The sequence below is a fragment of the Pleurodeles waltl genome, chromosome 7 (assembly GCF_031143425.1).
Source record: "Pleurodeles waltl isolate 20211129_DDA chromosome 7, aPleWal1.hap1.20221129, whole genome shotgun sequence".
In the NCBI taxonomy this organism is placed as follows: domain Eukaryota; kingdom Metazoa; phylum Chordata; class Amphibia; order Caudata; family Salamandridae; genus Pleurodeles; species Pleurodeles waltl.
Window position 1 is genome coordinate 1,488,349,333 of NC_090446.1, and position 16,144 is coordinate 1,488,365,476.

The 16,144-nt window shown below is 40.7% G+C and overlaps 1 protein-coding gene across 5 annotated transcripts in view; it reads right to left on the reverse strand.

Annotated features, from left to right (window-relative positions):
• The window catches only part of LOC138246553 (sialic acid-binding Ig-like lectin 7), a 229,930-nt gene that overhangs the window by 17,062 nt on the left and 196,724 nt on the right, over positions 1 to 16,144 (reverse strand). For 3 of the 5 annotated variants that reach the window (XM_069201225.1, XM_069201223.1, XM_069201224.1), the window contains 2 exons: positions 12,587 to 12,709; positions 6,266 to 6,321 (listed from right to left, as the gene is read on the reverse strand). In XM_069201225.1, coding sequence (XP_069057326.1) covers positions 6,266 to 6,321; positions 12,587 to 12,709 — 179 coding nt within the window. The remainder of the gene's footprint in view (positions 1 to 6,265; positions 6,322 to 12,586; positions 12,710 to 16,144) is intronic. The other 2 variants (XM_069201226.1, XM_069201227.1) reach the window with 2 other exon arrangements.

Below are 16,144 nucleotides of genomic sequence, written 5' to 3' on the forward strand. Positions count from 1 at the left end.
GTGCACTGTGGCTGCCTTCAGAAGAGCGTCAGGGAAGGTGCACTGTGGCTGCCTCCAGAGGAGTGACATAGACAGAGAAGGTGCACTGTAGCTGCCTCCAGAAGAGTGACAGAGACAAGGAAGCAGCACTTTGGCTGCCTCCAGAAGAGCAGCAGAGACAGGAAAGGTGCACTTTGGCAGCCTCCAGAGGAGCGACAGAGACATCGAAGGTGCACAGTACGGCCTCCAGAAGAGCGTCACAGACAGGGAAGTTGCACTGTGGCTGCGTCCAAAAGAGCGAAAGAGACATGTAAGGTGCACTGTGGCTGCCTTCAGAAGAGTGACAGAGACAGGGAATTGCACTGTGACTCGCTACAGAAGAGGACCATAGACAGGGAAAACACACTGCTGCTGCTTCCAGAAGAGCAACAGAGACAAGGATGCTGCACTATGGCTGCCTCCAGAAGAGTGACAGAGACATCAAAGGTACACTGTGGCTGCCTCCAGAAGAGTGATAGGGAAGGTGCACTGAGGGTGCCTCTTGAAGAGTGACAGAGACATCGAAGGTGCACTGTAGTTGTTTCCAGAAGAGCGCCATAGACATCGAAGGTGCACTGTGGCTGCCTCCAGAAGAGAGACAGAGACATCAAAGGTGCACTGTGGCTGTTTCCAGAAGAGTGACAGTGACGGAGCACTGAGGGTGCCTCCAGAAGAGCGACAGAGACATCGAACGTAGACGGTGGCTGCTTCCAGAAGAGCACCAGAGACAGGGAAGGTGCACTGTGGCAGTCTCCAGAAGAGGGACAGAGACAGGGAAGGTGCACTGAGGCTGCCTCGAAGAGTGCGACAGAGACATGGTAGGTGCATAATGGCTGCCTCCAGAAAAGTGACAGAGAGAGGAAAGGTGCACTGTTGCTGCCTCCAGAAGAGTGCCAGAGACAGGGAAGGTGCACTGCGACTGTCTCCAGTAGAGCGACAGAGATAGGGAAGCAACACTGTGGCTGCCTCTAGAAAAGCAGGAGAGACAGGAAAGGTGCACTATGGCTGCCTCCAGAAGAGCGACAGAGACAGGGAAGGTGCACTGTGGCTGCCTCCTGAAGAGCTACAGAGAAAGGGAAGGTGCACTGTGGCTGTCTTCAGAAAAGCACAGAAACAGGGAAGGTGGACTATGGCTGCTCCAGAAAAGGACCATAGACAAGGAAGGTGCACTGTGGCTGCCTCCAGAAGAGTGACAGAGACATCGACGGTGCACTGTGGTAGCCTCCAGAAAAGAAGCAGAGACAGGGAGGGTGCACTGTGGCTGCCTCCAGAAACTCCACAGAGACTTTAACGGCGCACTGTGGCAGCCTCAAGAAGAGGAGCAGAGAAAGCGAAGGTGCACTGTGGCTGCCTCTGGAAGAGCGACAGGGAGAGGGAGGTGCTCTGTAACTGCCCCCAGACCAGTGACAGAGACAGGGAAGGTGCACTGTGGGTGCCTTCTATTCCAAGAGCATGTTTCCCTACTCTTTCTGATGCATGATAAGAATAGGTGACTTAGGAATGATCAGACCATATAAGCCTCTCAAATTGCAGAAGTTGCGATTTTTTTTCAATCACCCCTTATTCACACTTCCAAACGCCAGCCTCCTACCCTGCCAGTATGTCAATAAAGGTTTAGTGGTATTTTAAATGTATTCGGTTTAGTGGTATTTTAAATGTATTCTTATAGCTGGTAATATAAATTGGTATTTAAAAATACTCTAAAATAAAAACTTTTTACGTAACAAAATATACTAGTTCTTAGTAGGAATGGCACACCTGTAAAGTTAATAGTAGCTGAATTACCTTGTCTGCCCTCCACTGTGCGACTTGGCCATAAATATGAGTGGTTTTGTGTGGCCTCATAGATAGGATTTCACGCTTTGTGCTGCCGTTGCGTCAAAAAAGTGATGCAACAGCAGACCAAGGGGCTCTTCAATATGCCCCAGTTTTGGGAAATGCTGAAGGGACATAGGGCCAAATTTAAGAAAAGTGGTGCTGCATCCAATGCAGCGTCACCTTTCTTGCGCCCCCCTGCGCCACCCTAACGCCACCATGTGTCCACTGTATTTGAGATACAGTGCACTATGACCATAGTTAGAAGAATAGCGTCAACATTTTTTATGCTTTTGTAGTGCTTTGCTACAACAGAGTCCAAAATATTGTCGCTAGTGTAGCAAAGTGCAAGGAGGCCCATTGATTTAAAAGGATGCGTCATTTTAACGCTTGCTAAGAGCAGGTGTTAAAAATTGCTGAAAGAATGGTGCACTGAAATCTTTTAAATTTCACTGCACCAGTTTTTTGGTGCCTTCTAAAGGAGAAATACCCTGCTTGCATACATTATGCCTGTGGCAGGCATACTGTAGAGCAAGGGGTTAAAATGCATTGCACCACTTTGTAAATCTGCTTAGCACTGCCTTAGCATACAGAAAATGAAGCTTAGGTGGCACTAAAGTGGGGAAAGGGGCTCTTAAATCTGCCCCATAGTGTGAGAGCTTGCAACTCTTTTGACATTATCATAAGCTTCTTATTGTTCTTTCTTCCATGTGAATTCTGCTCCTTTGGGAAATAGCCTTCTTAGTGGCTCCATTATGGTTGCAAAACTTCTAATACAGTTTCTTTTTCTTCAATATTCAATCATCCCATTAAAATACATGTGCTTGTCTTTATTGTCAAGTGGTGGGACATCTTTTATACCAGCTACTAGGGATTTTGTAGAGACAACACAGTTGACTGACATAGTTTTAATCCAAATAGCCATCCACAGCCTGGATTAATTTACACTCTTCTGCAGATAACACTAGTCCGCGTTCATTCGTTTTCACAATGCAGGGATGCACCATATTTAATAGAATGCGGCCCACACCTGGAAATCCTTAACATACCGCTTGAGATGTCTGTCCCAGGGGTAGCAATGATGATGTTAGGGATAATAAAGGGCAAATTAGAGGTCACATTGCTGGCAAACCCTAAATGACGTCCAAGTACATATCTTTCATTTCTAAGTGCTGTAAATAGCAAATGTTGCTACTATTCCATTTACGATGCTTAATATACTGAAAAGAGGCACTGAAGGCTGAATCTGCACAGTGGGATTCAAGTTCATGACCTTCTGAATATCACATTTGTAGCAATTATCATTCAGTTTAGTGAGCTTTCCTTCAACATCTATCTGATTGCTAACTTGAAGAACTTCTGCAAATGTCTTCTCATGTTGACTCAGACACATTAATTCCCAGAGTTTTCACACAGCCTGATGTAAGTATTCACTCTTAGTTCAATCTACTCAATGGACCACTGGCAAGCATGGCATCAACTCTGCTTGACTTTAAACTCTGATGTATTAGAAGCATCTCCACTTTTTAGCATAACACACTTTATTGTTTGTATAATATTGCTATTTTAATAGAGCTTACAGTGCCCTTTGATGGGTCATTCTTAATTGTTGAGTAAGTAGATTCTCAGTACGTATAACTTATAATAGCACTTCGTAGCCCTGACAAGGACACGTAGTGCTGGATGTTTCAGCAAAGTCTTGTCACAGTTTCTCTCAAATATAGACATATTTTTACCATATGAATATATCTGGACATCCAAGAGGTTGAGTTTGCATTACAATGTACGTGCATGAGAGTGTTTGTGTTGTTGGTCTACAGTTTTGTTTCTATCTGTAATGTCTGATTTACACCTTCTTTTGCTTGTGCTTGAAATAAATCCTTAAGTATTTTTGGAACCTATTGCACTTCTACCCCTTGGGTCACTAGGAAGATGCTAGGGGTAGCAGTCGGCAAGCTAGGAGTCACTACCACGATTCCTCGTGACCCCTAAATTATAGCCATGGGTTGCCTTGTGCCACAGAAAGCAAGGATTGTCCTGTGCTCTTTTGGAATCCTTGCTTACATTTTAATCTCTTCCACCACTCATTATTTTCATCATCCTTTGACCTACATGTGCAGCTAAAGTTGGGGGCATAGCCTAGGGGTTGCTATGGAGGGGTGGACATGTAGTAGTGGGAGCATAGGTGACTCAGGGGGCATTGCTAGGGAGGACAAGGAGAGAAATGTTAAAGAAATAATGGCAACCATACTTTTACATATTATTTTATTCACTGGTTTGTTAATAATCTTGTAATACCCAATTACATCAATGTTTCCAGCGAGTGTCTAAGATTTTTGTAGCCACTGGTAAATAGTTCATGGCATAGTTGCATAACACATTGGATTTTTGAATTCAAGGGGGAACATTTAAAATAGAAAAACACATGAAAGGAAAAAACAATTGACCATGAATCCTAAGCAGTGACAACACAGAATAAATGATTGATGCTGATTACGTGGGCGCCAATTTTCAAGGAGCTAGAAAATGGAACATATGAAGGCTTTGACTACCTGTACTGCCTCTAGTCTATGAAGTCTTGTACTAAATCACGCTATAAGTGGGGTTTGGGCTCTTTACATTGCTTAAACCTTTAAGAAAGTATGGTTGCCTCTGCTGTTTTGTGTAGTAATTAGGTTTTGGGCATGTTGCTAGATTTACAGAATACTATGTGTTTCAATATGCTCTCTGCAGCTGCTTTTTATTTGCAGTTGGGCATCAATGAATTGGGGGCAGCTTCAAAGTTCATAGCAAAGGGTACTCTGTTGCAAAGGTGTACCCAGTTTGCCAAACTGATGGTCTGCCTGCCCTTTTTAAGGCTGGGAGAATAGCAACTTTTCCCCACCTCTTCACTCAGTCAAGGGAAAGCTTCCTCTAATGTCCACAATTACAGACCCTCCTCTATTTAGGATGGATGATCTGATGTCCTTCTTTACTATTTGTTACCACCAGGCCAAAACTGGTGGTTTTGTCAAATAATGACCCTTACACTCAGGGGAAACACTTTGAGTGTGTGCACCATTCATTTTTTTGTTTTTCAATTCATTGGTATATGGAATTTTGGGAGTTTGTTTTTGAAACTCATCAAAATGAACAGTGGCCATCCACCAAAGTTTTTGTACCTTGATGGGATCCACCATGATGAAGGGTTCTATCAAGAGGCAGAGATCGCTGCTGAGCTTGGTGAATGGATGTCCCCTGCCATCCTAGTGGAGGGAGTGCCGTCTAACGTACTTTACATTTCACTATAATAGTAACACGTTAAGAATACTTTTAAAACAGAAACAAGATTTAGTGCCTCACTTAGGGCCAGGCTGACCAGCTGCAAAGCTGCTGGAGCAGTAGAGGCCCCACTGCCACTGTCCCAGAAGCTTGCAATCCACTCATTTTATAATTATTCATCAACAATTATTTTATGTGGGTGCCCTTTCAGCTAAACTATGGAATGCCAACATGCCGAACCATGATGCCAAGCTGGTATTTTTTCATTTTACTCAGCTAGACCTCACCAATGCCTACAAAAGGACAGAAGGGACACATTGGTACTTTGGTATTGAATCTGAGATGGTAGGTAGAATGAACTGTGAATGTGAGCATGGGAAGAGCGAATCCTCAAGATGAACCTCAGCCAGAACTGAGATTCCTCCATAGGCCAAAAGCCAATGCACTATGCATTAAAATGCTGCCCCAGATTATGGAAGAATCTATTCCCCATTAGTATCTATAACAAAAGCCATGTGCCTATTATAAACAGTAATTTTTCTAAAGCTTTTGGTAATTTGTAAGTGTGTTTGTTTTCATTAGCTCACATACTGGCTCCACCACAGGTTAATGATTGTCTCTTGATCATATAGAGTGCTGAGCCACTAATCAACACTTCCTCCTGGAGCAAGCCTTGGATTGCTCGATTTCACTAACCTGAGAACCAAGTGCTAAAGGAGACTATGTGGTGGTCAGGTTTGGATTCAGTAGCAGGGATAGGCTTCAGGGCATCAGTGGTAAACAACTCTGCTTCTCATGAACTGAGGCCAGTAACCCCTGATTGCTCAAAGACTCCTAGCAAAGTTCTCTTAAAGGCTATGTTGTCAAGTACAGTCTACTAACCCCGTTACAGTAGGGCATCTGTCATACAAGCTTTGAAAATTAAATAGGTGATATAATTATAGTGTTGTATGTTAAGATGGATATACCCAAGTAAACTGTGGGGCTGAAAACTACACATAGTTACTCAATGAGAGGCCTCATTTTATCAGTGGGGTCAGGCTAGATCAGGAGACTGAGAGCTGTGTGGCCAATACATTCTCTGTAATAATATAACTATTTTAGAAAGTTCTTGGGATCAGAGTACTGCGTAAAAGCTACACATGTGAAGCAGACAGACAGAGTGACTCACCTGGTAAATAGAGTCCATAGCAATGTTGTCTGATGCCTCCTTCATATTACTTTCACCTTTTATGGAAAAAAAAATTGTTCTTATTCATTTATTGGGCAGCATAGCGATTCTCATATAAAGTGGTCTTTAATTAAAATTAGCATATAAAGCATATTTAATACATTTTCATGCAGTGTAACAATCAGGGATGAAACTTGTCAAAGAGTTGAAAGTGTAATAGTATAATATAGCGCCTACTACTCATAACAAGGTATTGATGCGCTTTTTGGCGAGTAGCACGCTAGTCCGGTACCTAACAGGAATTAGTGATAGATTAGAATAAGGAAATCTGAGTACAGTATTAGTATTATTATGAGTTTATTAGGGTATGTGAGTTTGTTAGTTGGATTGACTAGAGTAATGGAGGGATGGAGGGAAGAATCCAGAAATGTTAACTGGGAGTTTATAGTAATAGGATGAGGCTTATGATGAGTGAAGGAGAGATGGAGCAGGGAAGAGTCTGTGGAAAGGGTTAGGAAGATCATAGTAGCAGGATGGTTTTTGGATGAGTCAAAGGTGAGATAAATGAGGGAGAAGTTAGTAGGGTTGTTTGGGAGATCATGGTATCAAACTGAGGTTTGGGGTGAGCTGGATGTGGGAGAGTAGGGAAGAGCTAATGCAGTTTTATTTTGGAGATGAAAGTAGTACAATGGGTTAGGGATGAGGCAGAGAGGGGATGGAGTATAGATTGATTGAGACATGGGGTGATGGGAATACAGAGTAAAGCTTACACAAGATTAAATTTATATTTTTTTATTTTGTATTATTTTATATATATATATATATATATATATATATATATATATATATATATATATATATATATAATATATATATAGTTTTGTTATTATTATTTTTAATTTGATGTCTCTTTTCTGTATTTATTATTAATTGTTTTACTTTCATTATTTATCATTTGATGTTGTTTAGTGATTTGATTTGATTTATTTTTATTTATTTTTTCTCTAATACAGTAGGACTAGGGTAATAAATAGATATGGAAATACATAGTAAGGGAATATATGTGCAAGGAATATAATAATGTGTATAATAATATGAGAAGAGACGTAGTATTGAGTAAACACAGACTTTCAAGATTTGTAATATTTGAAGTTAATTAATAAGTGTACTTTTCTAACATTTATTTATCTTTCGTCAATTTTTAAACAGCAAAATGCTTATGATAATAAAACATTTGATCAGTGTGATATAAAAACGAAAGCAGGAATTGATAAGTATCTAATATAACAACTTATGTAGGAGCTATGCAATGACCTATGAACATGTTAAGCATAGAATAATATATACATATATATGTATATACACACACACACACATATATATATATATATATATATACACACACAAACATGCACACACACACACACATAAACGCACATATATATATGTATGTATATATATGTATATATATACATATATATATATATATATATAACTGTGAGTAAATATACATTTGTTAAACAGGCTTAAAGAGTATGTGTATAATTTATTATTATGACATAGTAACGACACATATTTCATAAAGAACTGTAAATATCTAGAATATACACATAATCAGATTGTATATATTTATCAACAGAGGCATATGCAGTCCATTGCTGTTTGGATATGATGGTTATGAAGGAAAGATGCACATCAAAATTGCACACACGATTCCAAAAAGAAAGGTTCTTCATAGACCAATAGGTTCTACATACCACAGAAAAGAAAAAGTTATTTCTTTTAAAGCACAAGCCCTCACTCACCTACCGGTGACATGCTTCATCATAGGGCTGTGCTCCTCGTCAGGCTGGCGCTGCAATGCCTGACGGGCCCCACGAGGGGGCTCTTTGCCGGAGATCTTGTTTAAGGAGAAATGCACAACCGGTCAAAAAGAAGTGTGGAGGATTGGTATAGTAGTGGTTAAAATTGTCTAGAGGTAGAAAATAAATACGTCTTTAATTTGGTGTAGATACCTCTGACAAGGTTAAAAACAATAAATAGGGAAATGGTAAAATAATGTCTACGCTCCCCATAAAAAGAGAAATTATTATTAATAGCAATTACTGACTCTCACATTGGGGAGTAGTATAAATGAAGCAAGTAGACACAGGGTCCCCTGTGCTACTCTACATCACAGGTCAACATGTTTCTCGCTAAATGGTAGTCAAAAATGATCTTAGTGCGATTCGTCAGGACCTTAATAAACGTACCTAATCCTTTAGATATTTGGAAAACCCTTATTTAGTGAGAACAGAGCCCTCATAATTTATATGTAGGGCCTCATCAGGGAAAGTAATAACTTGAAGCTATCCTTGGATATGGATAGAATCGCGTGGGAAGACCTAATGGTATCAACACTCCCTGGAACTCCTGGAAGGAAAGAGCCAACTCTTGAGTAGTCTTCTGAAGGCAAGATATTCATCTATGGATCTTATATTTGGGGGTAATGAATTCCGTAGTTTGATTGCTTGGACGGAGAAGGATGTACCACCTATTGTCTTTTTCTAATATGGTGGTGTTCTAAGGTGGGATGCCAATCTTGAACAGAGGTTTCTTTGTTAAATGTATTTGGTTATTTTGTTTCTGATAAAAAGTTGTCCTGTTCCATGTATAGCTTTGTGGGTTATACAAAGCAGCTTGAAGGTGGATCTTCTGGCAACGGGTAACCTGTGTAATGCTCTCAAGGCAGGGGAAATGTGGTCTTGTGGCTTTACATGTAATAGTATATAGAGATGATCCATGGTAGAGGCTATTGGCATAATCCAGTGTGGACAGTACAAGAGAGATAGTAGCCTGTACCTTGTGTGGAAATCCGAGGTGGGGGAAGATGCGTTGCAGAGTCTTCAAGGTGATGAAGCTTGATTCTGCTAATTTTTCCACTTGGGCATTCATTGTTGACTTGGAGTTCATGGTAATTCCAAGGTTTTTAACTTGCTTGGATACTTGAGGAGGTGGTCCGCGAGAGCACAGTGGGTCATCATTTTTCCAATCACCACATGTGAGTATTTCCGTTTTGGATGCATTTTGTTTGAGATGGCTCCAAATCATCCACTGATTAACGGCTCGGAGGCACCTGAAGATTTGTGACTTTTCAATGTCTTTAGGGTATTTCAATTTAAGTAATATTTGTGTGTCATCTGCATAGTTGTAGCATGTGAGTTGAAAATAATGGATCAATTATAGTAATGACATCATGTAGATGTTGGAAAGCAAAGGTGAGATGATTGATCCTTGGGGGACTCCTTCTTTTGTGAGGGAGGGTTTGGATGAGAAGGGGGAGAATAAATAATATTAGTTCTGTTTTGAAGGTAGGATGTAATCCATTTGAGAGCAGTCCCTTTTATGCTGGCTTCGTGGAGTCTTTGAATTAGGGTGTCATGGTCAATAATATCAAAGGCAGCTAAAAGGTCCAAGAGAAGTAGTGCAGCAACTCCATTGCAGTCAACTGTGTTTTAAAGATCATCCCAGATTGCTTTGAATGCCAATTCAGTACCTCTTCCTGGGTGGAATCTAGTTTGGTAGTCTGAAAGTATGGAATTGTTTTCAATGAATTATGACATCTGGGTAAATGCTGCTCTTTCTATCAGTTTGCCAAGGAAAGGTCCGTTTGTGATTGGCTGTAGTTGTTGGGGCATGTGGATCTAGCTTTGTTTTCTTTAATAACGGACGTATGTATGCCTTTTTCAGGTCTTCAAGAAAAGTTCCTGTAGTGAAAGAGTTATTGATGATTTTTTTACGGGTGTGCCAGCAGAAGTAGATAAAATAATGTTCCTGAAGATGTGTGGTGGACAGGGGTGAGAAGGGCAACCAGAAGGCCTGCTTACTTACTTCTGTTTTAAATAGGAGTCCAATGCGTCTGCCTTGGTTGTGTAATGAGTTGCTAATTTGTTTGTGAAATCTTGAGTGGTGGGATAACTTCCTTGCAAGCATTTAGGTTTTTGAAATTCATTGAGAATGTTATAAAATTCTTTGGTTGTAGATTTAGCATTTAGAATTCTATCTGAATAGTATCTTTTTTAACTTTTTAGATTGATGATTTGTATATTCTGTTGCGTCCCTCTTGTGCCACTCAATGGGGTGCAAGAGTGACATAACTCCTAAGTCAGATTTATATAGCCACACAAGGCCACCTTGCATGGCCTTGCCTAGCTTGATAAATATAGACTAACGCAATACAGTGCAAATCGCTCGGGGATCCGCCAATCCGCCAAAATCCCCGGGGAGGCATTCCATGGGTGGAGTGTGGGTGTTCCCATGCATCCACCCATGGATTGTGACAGATTCCCAGATTTAGCATAACCGGTAGACCCAGAAATGCGTTGAAAATGCCACTCCTTCCCAGGAGACGCATAATGAAGACAAAATCTATACTTCTCCTCGTTACTTCCTCTTTCTATGTGTGCTGCATTCTGCAGCACACATGGAAAGATTAAAACGCTTCTTGTGATTGTTTTGTGTGGGAAGTTGGCCCTTCCTGCACAGAAGCAATCCTGCTTTCAGCATGGTGCAAGGGTGCCTGCATTGATGCTAGGAAGCACATTGTGCACCAGTGAAGGGAAAAGACAGGAGTGTGCATATAATGCTGAGTAAGGCATATTCCTGCCCTTTCCATAACATGCAGCACAGTGCAGCAAGATGGCCTGCTACACTGCATGATTCCTTAATAAATATGCACCCAAACGTGCTAGGCTGCGGTGCACAAGGGGGAACCACACTACAAGGACATTTCTATTAAGACTGCCTGCTGCTGCTGTCATACCCTAAGCTGGCGCTCTCACTAGGCTGCCTTGCATGATGCACAGCCTCCTGTCAGATGTGTGCATGCCTTCTGTAAAGTAAGGCCCAGATTTATAGTTTTTGGTGCAAAACTGCAGTAGCTCAGGTTTGCGTCAAAAATGTTACCGCTACCTTGCGTTATTCTCAGGCGCATGTCGGGCATCATATTTATTGAATGGTGCAAGCCGGTGGTAAGGCCCGGCTAGCGTCGGGAAAAACCTAGCTAGCCGGGTGGGGGTGGCGGTAGGGAAGGAGGGGGTTGTGCGTCAGAAAATGACGCTAGCCTGGTTAGAGGCAAAAAAAATGCCTCTAACCAGACAACCTGCTGCACAACCACCAAAAACATGACTCCTGTTTTAGGAAAGACAGGAGTCATGTCCACCACCCCAATGGCCAGCTCAGGGGACAAATGTCCCCTAGGCATGGCCATTGCACCCTGTGCCATACAGGGGGCCCCAAGTTAGGGCCCCCAATGGCACTTTTAAAAAAATGGTAAAGTACTTATTAATACTTACCCTACTTACCCAGGATGTTGTCCACCATCCTCTGGTGTCCCTCTGAGGCATGGGGAGGACACTTGTGGACCCATTCCATGGTGTTTAACCATGGAAATTGGTCCACAGGTTCCCTAATGCCTAGTCTGACCCAGGCGTTAAATAATGGTGCAAAGCAAGCTTTGCACCATTATTTAGCCCCTCCTCCCACCCGTGTGTCATTTTAGCACTGGGGAATAAATATGGGGCTGTGGGGATAGAACCATTTTTTAGATGGGAACGCCTATCTTGCATCTCATTGACGCAAGGTAGGTGATTCATCAAAAAATGGTGCAAACTCCTATATTTTGACATTAGACATGTCCAACGTTGAAATATAAATATGGAGTTAGATTTCCCGTCAAATTTGCATTAAAAAAATGACGCACATTTGGTGCAAACAGAGTGTAAATATGCACCTCAGTGCCAACTGTTTGCTTTCTGTCGTTTTCCATCACTTTGCAATGAAAGAAATCTGTGCCATAGCTTTCAACCCTCTGCACCTCTGAAAAGATGAGTCATCCTGAAGCACACTTATTTCTGTTTCTGCCTGGTTTTGCCAATATATCACACAATCACATCATTTTGGGCCTTGACTTGAACATTGGCATCTAGTACTGTCTGTGTATGGGTCGTAAGGCGAGTCTTCCCAAGTGTAGTTGAGATTTGCTTTTTAAGTCTTATATGATTAAATAGACGTGTGTAGAAGGTTTTTTTTAGTGTATAGTGTCCCTACATGTTTTACAGCTTGTAGTAAAAATGTGGATCTTATTGAGAATTATTATTATTATTGTTATTATTATTATTATTAGTAGTAGTAGTAGTAGTAGTAGTAGTAGTAGTAGTAGTAGGAGCAGTAGAGGTAGTTTTACGTGTTCATTTTTTCAAAAACAGGTTTGTGTATTCACCTGATAGCAGATGAATCTCAGAATTTGTGTCTACACCAATGTAGGTCATCCAGGCATCTTACCCACTTTGCTCTTTTTCTTGATGGTTTTGATGACACAGAAAGAAACCACAACCAGCAGCAACATCACCAGTGTAATGCCGACCATAATTGCAACAAGCACTTCTATGCTGAGTGTTGCACATCCTGGAGCGGAAAAGATATGGTTCGTTATTTGAATATCACCCAGGGCAGTAACTTTACAGACCGAATCTGTAAGTTCAGAAGTGATGAAGGAAGAGCAGAAGAATGAACAATGGTGGAGGGGTAAAGATAGAATTGGAAAGACTTGGAAAGGTGGTACGAGAATTGGAAGTGATGGAGACATTTTGTCAGAGGTTGAGAAGTTATAGCGAAGGATGACAGACGGAGAGTGGGACAGATGAAGGAAGCAGTGAGACAAGTGAACGGTTAGAAATGGACAACAGTTGAGTAAGACGAAAAAGGGGTGTAAACTGGCAACAAAGTATGTGCAAAAAAACAAGACAATTACAAACAAAACTGAATGAAAGAAAAATTAGTAAAGATGAGAGGGAACTGTAGGGGAGCCTTGAGGAGAACGTAGAAATGAAAAGTGTGTGCCAAAATTACACCATGGAAAAACAAAAGCTACTCCCCAAACAACATTGGTGAGTGAAAAGAGAAACTGCAGTGACGTAGAGGCTACGGTGAAGCCAAGCTGATACTGAATGTAACTTCCGCTGCTGCAAATTTAAATGAGAAACTCTGACACTCAATAATCAATCCAATCTCTAGCTTGTGGAAGTCAGCATTATAGAATGAAAAAATGGAGTATGTGATGTATTCTGAAACAAAAACAGATACAAAGAGCAAGAACCCATTAAAATGTTCAATGAAAAAAGCCTTAGAATAAAAATAGCCTCCTCCAGATTTTCACATTGCAGATGTGCTAAACAGCAAGCCCCCTGATAGGATCACTGTGTTGATCCAGGAGTGAGGCAGAGGTCAGCTTGGGATCCAGGAGAACGTGCTGGACCACATAAGAGCATAGCAGAGATGAAGGATCATGCCACTATCCGGCATTGGTCAACACCTTCATTTACTCACTAAGACTTTGAACAGACGGTGTGTGGAGTGGAATTCCATTCTGCACTGTAAGAGTTGCCTCTAAGGTTTTGAGGATCTTCTTGAGAGGTTTGTAGTAAACTGTATGTCTTCTGTTCACAAAGAAACATTTTCAGAGTTTAGCTCCCTGTGACTAAAGTTTAAGAGTCTACAGTGGCACCTTTGGAAAGGACAGGAAGGTTCTTTTTGTAGAAATGGTGTACATGAGGATAGTGAGATGATTAATCTTGGCATGTGTCTATTGTGGAGTGCAATCCTAGAAGATGTATACTTTGAATTTGATCCCAATAGCAAGGAGCAGCCAGTGGAGGGCTTTTAGGGGTGGTTTCAAGTGCTCTATTAAATGTGGTATACGTGTGGCTTGACAATAGGTCAGTGAAGCTCATTTCAGTTTTTTAACTAGACAAGGTTTTTGAATTAATGCCATTCACAGTCTCTGTGCTTGTGATGTATCTTCTTCATTGGAAAAGGGGAAGGTTTTAGCATTTTAGATTAGTGATTCCTCTTGCAAAATAAAAGATCAATTTTATATTACAGATTGTTCCTTCTAATGTTATGTTTAGGCTAAGGTGAAAGCTGTACCTAAGGTAGCGGCCAGTCCACGGACATGGTTTTAAAGCGATCTGTTATTAATTTTCAGAGTAAGACAATTTTGGTTTCTTCTGACTTGCACTCTCTTCAGGAGCTCAGAAACTGAAAGATGCTTTTCATGTTTCCTAATTTCAGCAAGTTAGGCACCATGGGGCCAAATGTATGAAAATGCAATTTTGCATTTCTTAAATAGCGACTTCATAGAAATCACTGTTTAGGAAATGCAAAACTAGGGATGACAATAGGAAAAAGACCCCACTGGTGCACCTCAAAAATAGGGGTGCACCTGTACACCACACATATGCCTAAAGTGCTTTTTTTAAATTGCACCTGGTTACTACCGACTTCAAGTCATAATTGCATCTCTAAAATGCCCAAATCGCATTTTGGAAATGCATGGTACATCAGAATAGGAAATGCAATTAGGAAATCCCTATTTGCAATTCCTATCCTGGGAATCACAAATTGCCATTTCTACAGGATAGAAATGGCAATTTGTGATTCATTAAAGGGCTTTGTGCATTAGAAAAGATCAGCTTGCATTTCTTAATGGCCCATCATAAGGATTCGTACTGTTAAGAAATGCAAACAGGCTTCTTACATCTGCCCCAATGTCTGTTGACGTTCTTTGTTATAGAAATAGTCAATACGTTAAAGAGAGTTGGGAAGATGGAGAAACCTTGGAGGCTACTCTGGTAACATTCATTGTTAAATATTTGTATTTATAAATATTGAGTGCAATCAGTAATGACTTAAGCTTTCACTTGATGAAGGCATTGCAGATGATTTTGTGATTGAACTTTGACTCATACGTTACTCATCTCTGCCATCCAGAAGTGCCTTTTTTGTGCTTTGGATTGAGGGAGAACCCAAAAGTCTAATAGAATAGGCGATTTGTGTGGAAGTAGTTTTCGTGCTCATTCATTAAAATGGGTTCAACCTTTTTAAAATATACTGTGTTAAAAAACACAGAACATGATGATTTACACAAACATCACTAAACAGCCACCCTACCAAACATACATACAATTATCCGATACTTTCAATGATACTGACCACAGAAACTGAGCACTGACTATTAACCTTTCATTATGCACATAAGTGTTAAATGATTCTAGAGAATGTGGTTGGACAAGGCTTGATAAAATGCTAGAAACTTAGGGGCAGCTTTGTTAGTATTTGTTACAGCGGGAAATCGATTTTTGTGCTGTTTTTTTCAAGGGAAAGAAAGCAATTCAGAGCCAAATGTAATAATAAGCACTGGCAAAATCAGTAAAACTACCTTATAACTGAAAGTACCTCTTCACTCTCTGCTTAGTATAGTCACTCACTCAGTCAGCATAAATGCACTGTCATTCATCCATGCACTCATATCGATTTATCCTTCCAGTAATCCTTTCTTCACCTGCTTATCTATCCTCAATAAAACAAACACACTAACTGAAACAGCATATGCAGAAGTTTCACAATAAACAGGATTGTCACCACCTCAGGCCACATACACTTATTCACAAGGAGACTATGCAATCATAATATCAAAAATATACAAACCTGCAGTTGGAAAAACTATATAAAACCGTTCCTAAAACAGCACAAAAATGGCTGAGAAAGTGCAAATCTTCTAACCTGATGATAATCTGTGAGATTCTATGTAACAAAATACCTCTTTACAAGCATTAACACAGTTTATTGACAATCCATCCATAGATGACTACTGGGTTTGGCATCTGCTTTTCCCAATAAATTAGTCATACCTACTTTTTCATACTTTTTCACAACGCACAGATCAGACCTTCAAACTCAACCATTGACTGGTCACCGTAACCAACATGGTCCTGCCATGTTGAGCATATGATATATCCCACACAGAAAGAAGCACAATAGAAGCATTCTTTTTCAATGGAA